The sequence below is a fragment of the Anopheles marshallii genome, chromosome 2 (assembly GCF_943734725.1).
Source record: "Anopheles marshallii chromosome 2, idAnoMarsDA_429_01, whole genome shotgun sequence".
NCBI lineage: Eukaryota > Metazoa > Arthropoda > Insecta > Diptera > Culicidae > Anopheles > Anopheles marshallii.
In genome coordinates this window covers 28,989,966-29,008,218 of record NC_071326.1, presented here as the reverse complement: position 1 = coordinate 29,008,218, position 18,253 = coordinate 28,989,966, and the positions used below count along the sequence as shown (strand labels likewise).

Genomic DNA, 18,253 nt, shown 5'->3' with positions numbered 1-18,253 from the left:
ATGTTGACGGATATATAGTACGGCGGATATAGTAAACAACGCTTCATATAAGTTCAGTGTGCACATGATCCAGAAAGCGGGAGGAACTCTTCATCTTCATCTCCAAATTATGTTTCAACATGAAAAGACATCAATATAGCGCGTAAACCTTGTTTCATTTATGCTAATCCAGATGTGCAAGGGAGTCTCTGACTCCTCCAATTTTGCCAAGTAACCCCAATTTTTTCAGACTATCTAAACTACCTGTACGATACTTTCGGAACAAACAGAACTTCTAACCTCATGTAATCCGCACAATATAGGAAGACTCTTCGCTTCCTCCCAAAAGGGTTTGAAAGTTTTCGCTCCTTTTGCGTTGTACGCTATTCACCCGAGCGCGCATAGCCGAGGATCACCCATGGCAGTGCGCATCACATAAGAGGGCCGACCTTAAGCGGTGCCGTGGCTACAGATTTCGAGCATGACGATCACGATTATGGGATAGCATGGGGATTGCTTGGGAGCGCGCATCATTGCACGGTGCACATTAAAACTGCGGTGCTGCGCTCTATTGCGTAACGTTGTTTGTTAGTGTAGAAATTAGAAATGGGCAGGAATTGGAAATAACAGCGAACGATGAGCGACGTCTGTCTGACTGGCAGATTATGAGCCTGATAGGCAGTGCTGACTGGTACCGACGGTGGGGAACCTGCCATGAAGTGATTTGTTGAAGCTAAAGACGATCATTTTTGGGGCCCGAGTGCAGCACCGGTGGCCATTGGTAATCCGAATCCGCGAGTGGGAAAGAAATAAAGATGCAATCGTCTCCGTGTCTTGCATTGCTTTTTCCCCTTCCCCCTCCCCCTCCCCACCGCTTCGAGTGAGGTCGTCGTGTTGTGTAGCGGCTTACGCAGATGACTACTGTTTGTCGGTGACAGTCGCTGAGTGGAACTACCAAATGGCAATGTTTCGAACAAATTTATTCTTACATTCTTAAAGATGTCTTTGTACATTCAACAGCTTTGGTACGTATCAAATAATGACCTAAACCGGCTTCGTGTGCCGAAGATGCCGATCGGTGAACATTCTGCCGCTGAAGAAGCATATGAGCGTATAGAATTTGGAAACATCAGCCCGACCGTTCCGTTGTGCAATAGACATCCCCACTGGACAGTGAGCACCGGCCGCTCGGCCACAATCACACAATACTGGGGCTGCGGCCCACAGATCACTTGCATAATCTCCCCAACCGAAACGGGTCGTCCACCGATGGAGGGACCGAGCTTTTTCCATCAACTTTAACTGCAAAAGGATGCAACGAGAGCGCATGGAAAAGCTTCCCCTTGATGGTGTGTGCCCCGTTTAAAGCTGCCTAATGATTGAAGAATGCTCCAACTCTCGCGCCCAAGTGCGTAGTATCATCATCAACACTTTGCCGAATAGCGGCGGAATGTGGATGGTTTTGTGTGCACGCGTTATTTTTTGCTGTGTTTTTTTTGTGTGTGCACTACACACGTTGTGAAAGTTCAGCCACTCTTCTTGAAGCGTCACTTTCGGCGTTGGAGTTTGGATTGTGTGCGCATCTTTCGCTGACGAACCTCCGCTCTGCCCCGCTCGGATTTTGTTTGTCTACCGAGCCTTGTCATCTTGTCCTTTCTGTCCAAGTTCTCTTCACCGTGTTTGGGAGTGGTACAACAACCTGACCACCCTTCCGACCATCAATCATGGGCCGGTGAAACCCCGCATACATCTAATGATCCGTGTCACTTAATGTGGTCAAATCTGTCTGTTTACTTACTCTCATAATCGTTCGCAAATGAGGCATTAGCGTAATGGGGGATAGAAAAAGAGAGCCCACGGACCGTGGAGATCCACTTGAATCGAATGGAGGGCAACACCAAATAGACGGTCACCTGCGTTGAGCTCTTGCTGGGTTGGGAGTGTGCAATAATGGTGGTTAGGTTAAGCGTAACCGAATGCCGATGATGTGGGGTTCCCTGTCACCATGTCGAAAGGGATATATGTCGGTCAAGGTTTTGGGATCGCGATGGCGATCAAAGCCGTTTTGAGCAACAACGTGTTCCGCTTGCCTGTTCCGCTATCCGAAGCGCATACCCTTTTCGCGAGAGCCGAAGCCTCCGGTAAGGCAATTAAGCGCGCGTACTTTCGGACACGGATCCGAAGATGGCTAATTTACGTGTCGTTCGATCACCTTGCCCGGTAGACGCTGATGATGGAAATGTCATCGGTGATAACGTGCTAACAGCTTCGAAATACTGTCGCCTTGATTGGCAAATCGTAATCACTGATAGCGTGCTATGCTTAATTGAATTAAACGCTCAGCAAAACAATCCTTCAGCCTCACACAGAGACACACATTTCGTCCGTTCTCTTTTCGAAAGCGCTTCAAAGCATGCGCTTGCAACAGTCATCATCATGCATCCAACGCGCTCCACGCCAGGTATGATTAATGATGGACATGAAAGGTATCCTCGCCATGCAGCGTGTGTGTGAGAAATATTCAATTGCGTCAATTACGCGCGTTTATGTCATAAATCTGCTCAAATCATTAAATCGATCGAGAGAGGGAACAGGATTTAGCACCAACATTTCAGTAGCTTCTCATCTTTCCTTTGCTTCATTGTTGGTTTGATAAGTGAGCGATTGAAAACAAGTTTAATCAGAACATTACACCGCTCAGCGGGTTACAGGGTTATTACGGTGTTGAATACCGCATTCATGATATTCTCCACAATACTACAAGATCGACTTGTCCATATTCGTAAAGGAGTAGAAGAATCACGACTGAACAGATCTTTACCATACGACACAACTTGGTGCAGATGGCGGGTTCAATGACCTCAAGGCCGTATACGATAGTATAGTCAGTCAGTTGGAATCTTTAACACGAGTGACAATGGCCATCGTCACATGCCAGATGATGGTGGATGGAAAACTCTCGTTGGTCCGTTGCTACCACCAATGGCTTGCGCCAAGGAGCTTGTCTACACTCTTCAACCAAGCGCTAAAGAGGGCCATCCGTGACTCGGAGGTGGAAACTTCGGGGACCATCTTCTATAACTCAATCCTGATCTTGGCATCTGCTAACGACCTCGACATAATTGGTTTACGGCTCTCCTACCGTGCGGATGCTTACCAAACGATTGAGCTGGCGACGGAAAACTTCGGGTTAGAGATTAACGAGACAGAAACCTAAAAGATGAAGGACCACCAGCGGCTTTGTTAACATATTCTACCTCACGAATGGCACACCGGGGGCGGCCCGGTGGTGTATTGGTAGTGGCGCCGGTCTTCACACAAACGGACCCGGACCAAACCCTCGTACGCAAGACTATCCAGCTACGGGTCACAGAAAGCCAGAAATGGCAGCCCTGAGGTTGAGGTTGTTGTGCCGATAAAGAAGAAGGCGTTCGTCGAAGTCGTCCAAATTTCACCTATCTTGGGTCAAAGGTCGGCAACGATAAAAGCATTGATGTTGAGATAACTATGAGGGTGCTGGCCACGACCTGGCCTTATTAAAGTCTGGGGAAACTACTCTACTCTAAACAACTGTTGCGAAGAACAATGCTGGAACAATATAAAAGTTACAAAGTTCCAGTACTTACATATGCCTCTGAGACATTGACAATGTCCAAAATTGACGACTGACGACGACTGACTCGCTTAGGCGAGTAGTATGACGAATTCAAATCAAAACTCAAATGGACAGACGTGGAGTGAGATGGCGTTGATGAATCAGCCGGAAAGAATAATAGAATGAGTAGAGACGGTGCTTAACAGCGAACAGGTTTAGAGGACTCCTGCTGTAGTCTTGGTCGACCTAGTAAAAAATAATTAGTTTACTTTCTGGTGAAAATACTCCCTTTCAAATATTCCAAGTAGTTGTCCAACCACATCCAAAAATCACCCCATATTATTATTATGTTTTTGTTGTCCCCAATTTTATCTAAACACAGCTTAACCTTATCTAAATGTTTGAAAGTCGTAGAATGTAATGTCCACTTTAAATTTGCATGCCAAAATATGCAACGCACGCCACAAACCGTGATGCCGGAGACAACATGCTGAACGATAATCTAAATTGTTTGTCTATTACCAACACGATGGTTAAAAAAAACAAAAGATGATGAATTCATTCAAAGCCAACAGCATTGCGTCCGAATTTTCATCCAACAGCTTGGTGAGAGAAAAACGATGAACTGTCGCTGATAAGTATGCGGCGCACCACACGCGGCGTGGCGGCGTTAAATGTTCACACGCGCGCCTTCAGCTACCGTCAGCGGGCGGCTGTGTTAGCGCCTTCTGTCTGTCCGGCGTGCGGGGGCCACGGCTTTACCAATTTAGTGCACCAGTTTTCTTCGCATGCGCACGTGAATGAGGGTACCGAGACAAAGAATCATTTGTTGTTGTGTGTGTTTTTTTCCTTTCGCAAACAATATTTGGTCTATTTAGCATGCGGGGTGTGGTGCATATGAGGTACTAATCAATCTTAACAGCCCCGGGTCCCGTAGGCAAACAAAAGGGGGCAGGGGTGCACCGTGATGAAATTAGGGAACCCGAATGTAACCGGCCCCATTTTGGGACCGATGCCACCGGTACCCGGTGATGGCGCGTGAGAATGGTTGGTTGCACACACTATGTTGCACACGGCGTCATCAAAGATGCAAATTTTGCAATGTTTTTTTTTTCTCCTTCCCCTCTGCGGTACTGTAACAAACTACCCTTCCAGTCCAGTGGCAGCAACGGAACGTATGGTGACCGTCGTTACGAAACGGAACGTATCAAATCAGCTCAGCCCACGTACAGGAATCGGTGAGAAAACGATGTGTTTGGGGGTGGGAAACATACAGGGGGACCGGGAAACGGGGATCGGGGGCTTCTTCCCCTCATCCCCCATGCAACCCCCTTTCTCGCGTTTGTGCTGAGTGTCACTGGAGAACGTTACTCTGGCCGTTCGGGGAGGTAAAATCCCGGAAACGTCGCGAAACCCCAACGCTGTCTTTCTGGCTTATCGCACCAAGCGGTCTGTTGGATGCACTTTACCGGTACTTGGGACAGCGCTCTTCGACACACCGTCGAGGAGGCTGGCCAACAAATGCACGTTGGATAACTGTTTTCCCCCGTTTTTTTTTCTCTCTCTCGTTCACTCTCTTAATGGCCGACAAGTGACGATGCAATGATGACCGAAGTAGTACCATTAGAGTGTGCATTATCGCATCGTACTAATCCGTTCGGTCGGCATTGGGATGGGATTGCTCCCGGGAGTGTTTTTATTGCTAGTGTTAAGGAAAATTCGGTATGCTACCGTTAAATTGACACACACACACACACACAATTGGCATGATGGCTGAGCACTCAGCGTACGAAAGCAGCATCGAGATTGAACTTCAAGGAGAGCACGAACAGAATTATGACATTAGCGTACAATACAGAAGAAACAAACCTATTAGGCACGTAGAGGAAGTGTTGCCCGGAGCATAATTGCCACCTTAAAACTGTTCTCCTTTGCATGACCAAGAGAGGTGGCGTTTTTGTTTGCTGCTGAAATGGCGCAACGCGGCACAGGAAATGGCCAGTAGGTGAGCAAATAAACATGGCAAAGCTCTCACAAACCGCCACCGGAACGAGGATCACACACGTTTGCGGTGGGGTTGTATTTGTTTGTTTGTGTCACATAGTAATCGTGCGCCAAGACGGTTCCATTCTCGGCACTTGTGCCCCTCCCCGGAGGTTGCGTTGATCGCGTGACGGATCGAAAGACTCGAGCGCAACGGTAAGCGACGAACCCCACGTCACGTTTTTTGCGCCATCCCGACGTGACTCGGGTGAGGTGAGGATGCAAATGTTGGGTAGATCGTACTGGAAACCTCTTCCCCAGTACCACCACTGCAATCCCCCTCCCCCCGTCCCATCGGTTAAAAGGTTAAAGTTTGAAATTTTCCAGGAAAGAAGCTTTCTTTCGGATGGAAAGCCGTTTCACCAAACTTAAACCGGTTTCATAACAAAACTATGGTCGGTACCGAGATTTCGGTTTTAATGCTCCCTTCACCTTCAGTTGGAAGGTAATCGTGTTTTGTTTTTCTTGCATTCCCTCCGGCCCCCGAAACAGACACGATCTGTTCCATGACCTTACCGATCAATCTTTTAATCCAAAATGCATTATTTTACCGGCCGCACCAGACGGTTCTGCGCGCTGCAGTACGCCACAATGCCGGATCGATGCTCATTACATTCATTCACATTCATTTGGCCGTAAATTAAGACAAAATGAGAAACATAAACGGCACGAATGCGCGAACGCCACATCGCGCTATAGTGAGCTTCCTTCCGGTTGGGGTTTGTTTTTTCGTTGTTGTTTTGTTTCCGGTTCAACCATGTGTCTGTAGGTGACGGATAAAATCATCTCCAACCGATCCACTGCGAAGGGTGCGAAAAATAATGCTGCAGTAAGCAAAACAAACAAAAAACAAAGCAACAACGTACCGATCGACTCAATTAAATAATCAAACATAAGAGTGAGCACGTGAAACCCCCTCCCTGAACGTATATTGTTCATTAAATCAGAGTTAATAGTTTACATTTTACCTTGAATTGAAGAGGTTAAATTCGGTTTGTTTTTTTTTTCCCCCCCTGGTGTTGCTTTTTTGTTTCCCAGTTGAGACGTTTAATGGCGTTTGGAGGACGGAAGAGATGATCACGTGCTGGGAATGGTGCTGATGATCCGCAAGATGATCTTTGCGTATGGAGATCATGCCGTTCGGTGGTTGTGCAACGAATCGGATACAGCTGGTAATAGTGGCACGGTTCGCTTTGGACGACTTTAGACGAACCGAGCAGAAATGTTAGTTAGTGATAATTATTTCACCATTAGACCAACCTGCTTACCAGGGAGGGAAGGTTCGTTTGGGGAAACAGATACGTTTGGGTAGCATCCGAGTAGCAGAGTATGTGCAATGTAGTATGCAACATGTAAAAAGTTTAATACATGCTGTAGCAGTAAGAGTTCTACGTAACGCAGCAACTACGAGTACGACCTCTGCTGCTAGAAAGGTTCGCCATCATTTTAAAGTGTGTTGTGAGGACTACACCAGTGGGGGCCTGTGACAGTGTTTAATGGTTGGCAGACGACCAAGGTGTTACAGGCGTTGAAAAGCCAGCTCAGATTTGTTTGGGAAGGAATGGGCAACAGTTTAATTTAACGCGCGCTTCTTAATGACAAGCTGCCGGCCGAAGAAAAGGCCATTAAAATGGGTTTCGTTTGGCGATTTTTTTTTCTACCACTGTGACTATTGAAGGAAGCAAACGAATTAATTTCGCTTCAAACAGTGCCGAAGAGAGCTGGTGACATTCAATGGAACGTGCCTGCAGTGGAGCAGGTACTCAGCGGGCTGCACATTTAGTGTCTTGGGTGCTTAAACCCCAGACGTTTTGAAAATAGCACCGGATCTTAAAAAGCCATGCGAAAAACGATGCCCAGAGGCATAACAATTAATAGCAAATTACTAATCAACCCATAAACCTAAACAAGGCACAGTAGTGGCTGCAACAATAAATAAAGGAAAGCCCATCCCCCCCCCCCCAATTCGATGGGCATAATTACGCTCCAACGGTGCAAATCAATTGACCATCGATCACCAACGTCACGAAACCTTTGACCCGCGCCGAGGCCACCCGAGATGCTTTCGACGGGTGACGGTGGATGTACCAACGCACGGCTTTAACCACAAACGACAAACGCGATAATAAAGCACCATTCCAATGGCTTGCCTAAATGGCTCTCGAAGCGGACGCTTGACACACTGCGCGTACAGTACGCTTCGTCCAATTCGTTGGTGAATTAGGGGGTTCATCGCAGCCAGCCTGGCAACGACACCACGGTTGCGGCCTGGTCACGGTGTGCCAATTTGTGCATTATCTGCGATGCGGCGTTCGGCCAAACAGGGGGAGATCCCCCAAATCGCAACACGATCGTCCTCGGTGTCGACGACGATTCTTTCGCTAATTCGATAGTTTCGGTTCGGTTAAGGGAGATGGTACATAACAACAGCAGACAAAAAAGTGGAAGAAACCCGCTACCTGTCGCGACGGCCATCATCATTCCACGTGGCCGGCTATGCTAGGGCCCGCGTGTCTATTATGCCGGTGGAAGTGCCGTCGGGAAGGTGGACGTGCGGAACAACACCGACATGGAAAAACAATCACAAATCTTCGCTGTGAAATTAATTCGTGTGCGCAAAAGCCGGCCCGCTGCTTACCATGTATGGAAACGGTCCGATCGGTCCACCATCGGTGCTCATCTTCCGTCCGCCGTGCGAATGCGGCGCATCGTTCTTAGTAGGACAATTAACCGACAAACCCGTCCGATGCACGCGGGATGGGATTTTACGGCACCGCCGTTTTCGATGGCCCAAGCAGCGCTACGTGCCTGCGCGCGAAACGATCGGGCGTCCGTATCGGGGCAGCCGGATCGGTGCCGTTTGGCGGTGGGCATTACCGCTCAAGGATACATCCGAATCCGAACGGTATTGACGGTATAAATCGGTAGGAACCATCGTCCGGTCAGCACATTCTGTCGAGTGGCGTTAAGGGTAGAACACTGTACCAACCACAGCTGTGAGTGAGCAAGATGCGCGCATTCGGTGTTGTCTTCGTGGTAAGTTGTGTTTGTTTGTTCCGGTGTGTGTATGTGTGTGTGGTTTTGTGCAAAATGTGCTTGCTTGTGCGTTAGCACGTGTGTAAACGTTCTCACTAGCAGTGGACAGGACGTGCTTGTTCCGTGCTAATCGATCCGTTCCGTTCCCGTTTTTTTTCCCTCTCCCCCCCTCCCCTCCCCATTCTAGTGTGTGGCCCTAGTGGTTGTGGTACGGGCCGAGGCACCACTGCCCGGTGGTGGTGGCTTCGGTGGCAATGGTGGTGGCTACAGCAATGGCGGCGGCAACGGTGGATACGGTGGCAACGGTGGTGGCGGTAACGGTGGTGGAGGTTCCGGACCGCTGCTCCAGAAACCGACCGGTCCGCAAACGATGGAAGGTTTGATGATCGATCCCCAGCTGCTGGAACAGGTGAAGATGGTGCTGCTGCAGCACGAAACCGAATCTGCCACGGCCAACGGTGGCTCGAACGGTGGCCCGAGCTCGTCGTACGGTCCACCGCGCAACACGGACCGTATCGTTGGACTGATGCTGGAGCAACCCGTCCAGAGCATCCAGCTGGCCGAGTACTGGCAGGGCGATCAGCAGACACCGAGCGGTTCTTACGGGCCGCCCAGCGGTTCTTATGGCGCCCCGCAGTAAGCGGACGGAATGCTGCACGGACAGACTTTATGGTAGAAAATGAAAGCAAAAACAAGAAAAAAAAATCGAAAAATAAATAGAAAATTTGTCACCGTTAAAAAAAAAAAATAGAACAAAATGTGAGATACTTTGCGCCCTTTTACAGGAGTGCACCATATCTGGACCGTTTGCAAGTTGAGCTGGAATGTGTTGAGGAACTTGTGGACCTCTGGAATTGTTGCGAGTTTCGAGGTCCTTTTTTTTAATCATGGCAAATGTCCAGGCCGTATTGCTTTTTCGAAATCTTAAGTTCAATCCTCATTGGAGTCGTTTCCTTCTCCGAACAGGAGAACCTTATGCATCTTATCTCAGCAGTTTCAGGATGTTATTCACTATTAAGTGAACTCTTTACACAAGTTTTCTCAACTAAAATGGTGATTTTTTTGTTATAATAGTGTGTGTGAACGGAATTCCACAGCTACCGCTACTTATGCCAGTTAAATTTGAAAAGAATTCACAATTGGTTACAACTCTAGCACTCAGCATTGGAAAACCCTGCCTCCTCGCCGTAAATTGTTCGCCAAATGGTGCGTTAAAGTGGATTAGTGACGAGACATCATCCCTCGCCATCCGGGTAGAAAGGGAAGCATAAAATTGAAACTAAATCGTAGCTAAATGTGATCGTAAGCGCGATCGTAACTAACGCACCGCCCGCACTGCAATTACCTTTCGCGCGGATGCTGTGTACGTACCATCAGCAATATTTCCATCCACACACGTCGAAACCGAAACCCGTTTCACACGGTGGGGTACACCGACGACACCGATGATCGCACGATCATCTGCCTGCACATCAGCTGCAGCACGACGCAAACTGGCGATATGAAGCTGCTTGTGCACACGGCGTTGGCGACATTCACCGTAAGGGTCACTCCCGCTGGGCGGTTAAGGGTAGATGCGCATAATGATAGGCTTCCCTGCACTACCCGGCCAATCGACTGCATGCTCGGTTGGAAAACTCGGGGGAAAGGGCAACCAAATTCGCACGACACTCTGGCTCCAGATCTACCGCGGATGGTCGTGGCTGCACCACCCTGCCAACCCCGTGTTTCGTGCCGGGAGGGCCAATAAATTCCGAAAGTGATCCATCCGAATTAAAATGAAGAAGAAAGAAGAAAACAAAAACGCTAAGTGAGTGCAGATAAGACGGTGCTGTGGAAGCGCATCGGCGTGCGATCGGGTGAGCCTCCGGAGGCCGTGAATCGTGAAAAACAATCTCGCCATTACACTCGCCCGGGGGGCGGGGGGAGGATGGCACCAGCATGTGGTGAATGCAGGATGCTTTCTGCAAATAACGTAACTAATAAAACCCGACCGAAATATCTGCAGCGTGCGAAGCGAGTTGAAAGTGAAAGAAGAATAGTCAAAGATAAAACTATCAAACCGTTCATCTTTTTACGTCTGCTGTTGGTTGGAAGAGGTTCAGCAGCTTCAGGCAGCAAGGGGGCTGCCTTTTTTTTTTTGCTTACCTTCGCTGTATAGTTGGGATGCAATCCCCGGTTGTGGCCACGGACGGAGAAAAAAAAATCAGCAATGAATAAAATGGAGAAGAACCGCCGAACCGGCTAGGCCGTCAGGTCGGGAATTGCATGTCTGCCCAGCTGGAAAAACAAAACAAAACGGGCAACAAACCCGAACAGCGGCACAAAAGCTTACGCGCGGTGATGAGCAAACCCTTGACGAGATGAGTGGAACCGGTACCATCGGTAGGGGTGGGGGTTTATCGCGAGCTCACCTACTGGCACTAACAAACAACGGTAGCTTCGGTTGCTGACAAACAAAACTCCAAAACGAAAAAAGAACAACCTCCCCTCCCCCCCCCATTCAGCCAGAGGGAGAAAGGGATGGAGAAGGTATGCTTCCCCCCCCCCCCCCCTCTCCTGTGCGCCAACTAGACACAACCCGGCCAATGAAGGTTCATGTACCACGGGGGCACTAGGGGTGGCTACCGGCCAGTCGATGGAAAGGGAAAGGATGAGCGTGGATCCATCCACCCCAAAGTGGGACCCGATGAAAGTGAACTTGCGTGCCGGAGTTGAAAATAAGAAAACGAGCAATGAGAAGCACCCAAACCGGCAAGAAGATCAAACCACCCTGGCGGCGGGGACGGCATAAACGGAGATGCGATACTCCACCGGCGCCCGGCACCAGAAGGGTGGTTGATGTTCCGAGCGCTGGGATTTCGGGAGACCGGACGGGAAACCCCGAAACCGACAAGGGGGTGGAAGTGGGAGTGCTGGGGGGGGAGGGGGGGGGATGTAAGTTGGGGGTATTCGGGTATAAAGACTGCAATTTGGCGCACGGAAAGCACACTCGGTCACAACACTCGCTTCAGTAAACATCTAAATTTTAGTCCCCGTGTTTTTTTTTTCTTTCCATCTCTATCTTAAGTGAAATGAACAGCTTTGCCGTGGTAAGTAGCGCCCTCTAGTGAAGAATTTCTTCCAGAGAGCCACAAGAATTTGCCACAACCGGGAATTTGTGGAAACGCGGTTTTGGAGGTGTGCATTGTGTGTGTGTGTGTGTGTGTTGTTTTGTGATAGTGTTGATTGTCGTCGTGTTGATTAGTTGCAGTTGGATTTGGTGGGGGGGAAGCATCCCGGGCGTTCTATTATTAGAGAAGTACACTTCTGACACACACTGCTCCAGGGGGGAAAGGGGTCTTCCCGAATGGGGGACGAACACTCGAGCACTTGTGAGGTGTGGTTCACGGAAGCGGAGTGGCATCACATGCCATACTCGAACAGTCGTAACGTAACAGCTGAGAGATTATTACAGCTCTTGACAGCTTCTTTGATAACTAGCTCATTCGAGGCTTTGCCCATTGAGCGAAGAATGGCATCCGTTCTGCCTTTCCGACACACCCACACACATCTTCCCATTAGCACCAGCAAACCCAATGTCCAGCAGTGGCTGCGAGATGTCTAATCTAGCGTTTCTTCTCTTTCCGGTTGCAGTTTTTGGCGTTTGCCTCGCTGGCCGCCGTTGCCGTCGCGGAACCACCATCCCCGTACAGCTATAACCGTCCGTCCGGTGGACACGGAGGTAGCAGCGGCGGTGGCTACAGCCACGGTGGTGGCGGTGGCGGTTACAGCCAGGGTGGCGGTTATGCCAGCGGTGGCGGATACTCGAGCGGAGGTGGTGGCGGTTACGCTGCCAGCTTCTCCGGCTCGTCGTCGTCGTCGTCGTCGTTCTCTAGCGGCGGCGGTGGCTACCAGGCCGTCCCGGCCGGTGTTCAAACCTCCGAGGGTTTGAACGTGGATCCCCAGCTGTTGAACGAAATCCGCCAGATTCTGCTCCGCGAGGAAAGCCAATCGTCTTCGTCGTCTTCGTCCGGCGGCTTCGGAGGATATCCTTCCGCACCGTCCGGTAGCTACGGTGCGCCTTCCGGTTCGTACGGACCACCGTCGTCCACGTACGGCGTCCCGTCCGGCGGTCACCGTGTCGTCGGTATCGATCTCGAGGGTGTCAAGCAAGCGATCCAGGTAGCGCAATTCCTGCAGACTTCGTCCGCTTCGGTCCCGTCCGGTTCGTACGGTGCCCCGTCGGTCCCGTCCGGTTCGTACGGTGCTCCGTCGGCTCCGTCCGGTTCGTACGGTGCTCCGTCGCGCCCGTCAAGCACCTACGGTGCCCCGTTCTAAGAACCCTCGGGGTTGGGTACTACGGTACCATCACAACACAATGTGTACCGCGTACCGTAAACCCTTACAGCCTCCAACTGCCGGACCCTCTCTCGCCGGACGTTGGACGTATCGTAAACGACACGCAGCAGAACAAAAACAAACCCACCGGGGGACCAACCGCCGTAACGCGTCTGGACACCCGGACGAAACGAACACACGAAACACAGGCAAACGCACGTAAAGCACGCATGGAAAACACAGAAAAAACACACACACCAACCATCCGCGCCACCAGACAAGCTGAGCGAGGAAAACCACCTGTCCCGAAGGGTAGGGTAGAACATCATCATGGCCAGGGACAACACTCGACGCGCTCCGGTGGAATCGGGAAGCGACAGCGTAACGCTTCACCCGATTCCGGGGCACCGGACCCCGGGACAGGTTGGTTGTGGTCCGTACTGTCATCAGTGTGTCCACCCATCACGGACCACCACCGGGTTGTGACCAGAGAGCAACAGTCTTAAGCACTGTTTATGTTTCCATGTAAATATTTCTCCTTCATCTCTCTTTTCCCGTCCCGTATCTTCTTCGCCTATCCGTTAGTAGAATCAAGTTTTTGTTTACACAAAAAAAAAAGAAACAAAAACCGACCGCGTAACCGAGGATAAAAAAAGCTATAAAAAAATAAAAAAATCGAAAAATTTGTCACCGTTAAATGCTGTGTGTTTGTTCTTTTTTTTGCCCATAAGTAATTGCACTGTGGGTCGAGGGGGGGAAAAAAAACGTGTCAAACCACGTGGGAGGAGGCGACATACTGGGCGCGCTACCCGTTGCTGGCGGGCGTTTCGCATAGTTTGCGTACGAAAGTTTTATGGCAAACCGGCGCGAAGTGGATTGCTGGTGGTGCACTTGAAATTCTTCGATGTATCATAGCGATAGCGAGCTACTCTTTGTTGCGATTTTATGATGTCCAGGGGGGGGGGGGGAGTTGAGTGTGGGAGACCCAAAACCCCGTAGCCACATTAAATACCATTCATACACGAGCGAGTACACATCGTGATTGAACTGTTGCGTCCCAACAACCTTTGGGGAGGCTTTTGTTGTTGGTCACGCGTTTTTTTTTTTTTTGGGTCGGAGCAAAATTTGAAGCCATGCTCAGCTGAGTTGCATCGCCAGTGAAAGGAGAACCGGGCTGGGGGCATTGATTAATTGACAACGATCTTTCAACGATGCAAGTCGTTGCCGTGTTTGCGTAATAGAGCATTTTGACCCAATCTAATCCGATTACACCGAGCGACGTTCCCTTGCCGGTGGGACGTTTTGGATTGCGAAGTTTTTTTTTTTTTTGTTCCATTGGAGCCCTCCCATTTTGCCACGGTAGGGTTTGCTAATGCGAGTGAGAAGAAATAGGGTTTTGCCTTCTTGCCCAACGGTGTGTGTACCTCGGCCATGGGTGTCTGTTAGCGAAGGTACGAACCGTCGGCAACAAGGGTTCGGTAACATTGCTTAATTACATGCTGGAGGGTTTCATTGTGGCATTAATTTGATGTCGAATGGGATGGGATGTAAGCATCATATTTTGTATTCATTAATTCTGCTCAGTTAGGCCACGGCAGACAGACACGGTCTAGGGATATAGTAATGCCAAACTGTACAATGTCACCGGGAGTTCGTGAAACACATAAGAAAAAGCATTCTCGCAGCGATACGAACATATTTATGTTGCCAGCTTCCTGAGGGAATTCTTGTGACGTAGTAAACGCATCGAAGACAATGTTGTCGCTTATGGACAAATGTGATCGGACCAGTCATATAACCGACCTGGGAACGCATCTCCCGGTACAACCTTTTCGTCGTAACAGCGAATGTCTTTGTTCACGTGATATTCCTGGAATCGCAGATGATATTCTTTCACTTTCCAGAAGATGGTTATTTCTGTAGCTCCAAGGAATTTGTTAATCCGGCACCGAGGCTGTTAAGTTGTTAAGATATTATGTTACCAGAGATCAATCTCCAGATTTCACTCTGAAGATCAATTCTATAACGAGATCCTCGCGGTGCGTACTGCCAAACAGGTCTTTCTGCGGGCTTGAGAGACTTCTCTTATCAAATCACCTGTAGCGACCAATGAAGCTGGGACTATACAGAACTAAGATAGTCTCAGTACTCACATACGCCTCTGAGACATCGATTTTGTCTTAAACCGACGAAACCCTCTTAGCCGCGTTCGAGAGTAAGATGTTCAGGGCCCTTAGGTGTGGATTAGTACGACGAAATCATTGTTGTACAGTGGATTAGACTCGCCAGGCTCCGGTGGGCTAGTAACGTCATGAGAATGACACTGGACCACCCAACCCGCAAAGTGCTTTTAGGTCGTCCACATGATCAAAGGAGGCGTGATAGGCCCAAATTAGGATGGAGTGATGGCGTTGATGCGTCCGCAAGAAAGGCCAGGATAATGGATTGGCAGACGATGGTGCCATGGCTTGATCTTGACTAGATATACCAATGCCTTAGATCCTCTGGAGTGCTCCTCAGCAGCGTGTAGACTACAGTTGGGTCGCTAGAACTAAACCTGCCAAATTCGCTCAGTTCTTTTAAGTGAACCCACAAACTTCATTTGTCATATTGTGGTACTGCAGTTCGTGAAAACACCTTTTTATGAGAGATAAAAGAACGGAAGAACTGTACCGTTCGTTCAGTTCTTTTCAACAAACGAACCAGTTTGAACCAGACCAACTCTAGCGTAGACCAGCCGTACGTTATAACTCTTGATGTCGCCAGAGTTGAAGTCGCCAGAGGAAGCGGTACGTTAAGCTCAGCCGGAGAGTTTTATGATGTGATTTTAATAACCCAATGACACACGAAACCACTCAAACGTGCTGCTCGGACACTTCTACCACAGACGGGTAAGTAGGTACAAACCCAATCTAAACAAGTGATTCATTATTTTGACGGATGGTAATCATCATCACTGGCAGAAGAAAGTTAACAGAAGCACTAAATGTTGAGTGGCAGTAGAGGCAAAATGGCAAAAACCAACTGCAACGAAAGGCAATCTGACGTGGCTCTCAATTTCTCGTTTGGCTTTTTTGTTCGGGTAGCCACTTCCGGATTGCCATTTTCACCATTCGGCCTGTTTTTAAAGATGATTTGCACAAACGGAATCGTACAGCGTGAAAAAAAAGTGCCCAAACAATGGGCACAAACTAGTTGAATCGTGTATAAACTGCCGGTTTGTGTTGGTTTTCATCTCGTTTTCGTACGATGTGGAAAAGGGGGAATTTTTATTAGGGACTGCGAATAAAAGCTTATGAATTTGTTTACCTCCCCTTTGATTACAATTTTAAATGCAAAGACATTGGAGCTCGGAATGTTTAATGGTTTTCGCAGAGTAGTTTAGCAGTGGTTATGAAAACGTGTGTAATAATTTGGATTTTGGTTTTCCCTGTCTGCTTGACATTTCCGATCATCCTTTCATTGGCATTGAGTCATTTGTTACGTGCAGCATCCGCACCAAATGCAAATGACGATCGAAAAGCATCATTAAACACTTCTTTCAAATCAATTAAAACCACACCCAACAATCCGGGCGGAACAAGCTTGCAGCTCTACCGGCAAACGGCCACTATAGTTCCCGGGTACCGAATAACATCCGATAACAGACACCAGGAGCTGAATAATAAAAACAAAAAAAAAAAGGTGAATAACAACGTGCTAAACCAACGCACGCGACGAACGATCACAAATTTATGCAGCTCAAAATGCTACCGACCGATTAGTTCGATGTTCGCCGTACAAACCAATTGTTCCCACCCATGCTGGCCACCTTTTGCCGCCGCCGCCGCCGATAAGTGACACGCTGTTTGGTCGAATATTCAAATGAGCCCGATGCAGATTGGAGACATTTTTACCATCGAAAATCATCCGCCTAATCATCGCGTTCCGCCAGGTGCACGCTCATCGATGGTTCGCGCAGCCAGTGTGTGTGTTTGCCCGCGTCACCGATGAACGATGAAAGGATGTGTAAATGAGTCGTTGCCCACCAGTCGCGCGCACAATCCCAACGGCTACCGACTTGATTGAGGCCCGATTGGGGTAGGTTCCGTTGCGCGATTAGACGCAGCGCCCGAGACCCAACGCTTTCATCATCGGCATTCCAATTCATTTGCATAAATGGTTGATGGGCGCATGGGACGGGAATGGAAATAAATAAAAATCAACACTTCAACGCTTTTTTTTTTCTTCGATGCAGCGTCCTGGGTGTGTCTTCATTAACCGATTGTGATGGTTTTAATCTGGCCGGCGCTGCTCCACACGGTCTGGGGGAGATCACACCGACAGTCGGTACAGCACCGACCCTTATTCGGCGTAACGCACCAATTGGTAACACGACCATCGATTCAATGCCATCGAGTTGATAAGACTTCGGCCATACCGATTCCGGTAATTCGGTTTAGTTTGCAGGGTTTGATCTTACCCTGCTGTGGCCCGATTGCGTCAGTATGTTCGGACGTAATTAATTACGCACTAGAACTACAAAGCATTGAATATATTGGAGGTTACTTTATCCTAGAGGTAATTTCGTTCCGCTCAAACCATCTTCGGGGTAAAAGCATCATACTCTGCATCATACAAATCATTTGGAAGAACTGTTTTTGTAGGCAGCCCGGTGGGGTAATTTGTAGCTGCTGCGGTGTTCACACGACAGGACCGACGCAAAATCTCAACCGGACCATACCAATACCCCCCGTACGGAGCTTACTGGTGAATAAAGTCAATGAAAGTCGGAAATGGCAGGACTGCATTTTTTGTTGATCTTGTTTGATCTGATCCGATACGAGGAACTTATAGATTGATATGAGCCGATCTTAAATTTTCAATGTTCTTATTAATTATCGGCGTTGCATCAGTTCGCCCTTTGGAACTTGCTTTCTTACAGGCACTACAATCGCTTCGTGGTCTCGGAGTCCTCTAAGCCATCCATGGTCTAGCACCGTCGTCTGCTAGATCATAATCCTGGCCGTTTTGGCAGACGAATCAACGCCATCACTCCATCTCAATTTGGGCCTACCACGCCTCCTCTGTCCACGTGGACGATCTAAAAGGACTTTACGGACTGGGTGGTCCGGTGTTATTCTCATGACATGCCCAGTCCAAGGGTTCCAACGCTGTACGACAGTAAGTTCAACGTACAGCTCAAAGAGCTCGTCATTGTGACGTCTCCTCCATTGCTTCTTTTGAGCATCTTCTTGAGTCCAAAAGGTGTAAGAGGTGATTTTAGTCTCGAGTAAAAAC

General features: G+C 48.9%; 2 protein-coding genes across 2 annotated transcripts; both read left to right on the top strand.

Moving 5' to 3' along the window:
* The first annotated feature begins 8,626 nt into the window (after positions 1-8,626).
* Positions 8,627-9,293, top strand: LOC128717818 (uncharacterized). Its single transcript, XM_053811492.1, has 2 exons — positions 8,627-8,653; positions 8,841-9,293. Exons 1-2 carry the CDS (start codon positions 8,627-8,629, stop codon positions 9,291-9,293), a joined length of 480 nt encoding a protein of 159 aa, XP_053667467.1.
* A 2,434-nt stretch (positions 9,294-11,727) lies between these two features.
* On the top strand, positions 11,728-12,973 carry LOC128715122 (loricrin-like). The gene is made up of 2 exons (XM_053810006.1): positions 11,728-11,745; positions 12,290-12,973. The coding sequence occupies exons 1-2, from the start codon at positions 11,728-11,730 to the stop codon at positions 12,971-12,973; spliced, it is 702 nt and encodes a 233-aa protein (XP_053665981.1).
* Positions 12,974-18,253: the final 5,280 nt, after the last annotated feature.

What these genes read in the sequence shown, in the direction of transcription:
- LOC128717818 (XM_053811492.1), top strand. Translation starts at nt 8,627, where the DNA reads ATGCGCGCATTCGGTGTTGTCTTCGTG. An exon ending in CATTCGGTGTTGTCTTCGTG is followed by an intron (nt 8,654 to 8,840) that starts GTAAGTTGTGTT and finishes TCCCCATTCTAG; the next exon opens with TGTGTGGCCCTAGTGGTTGT.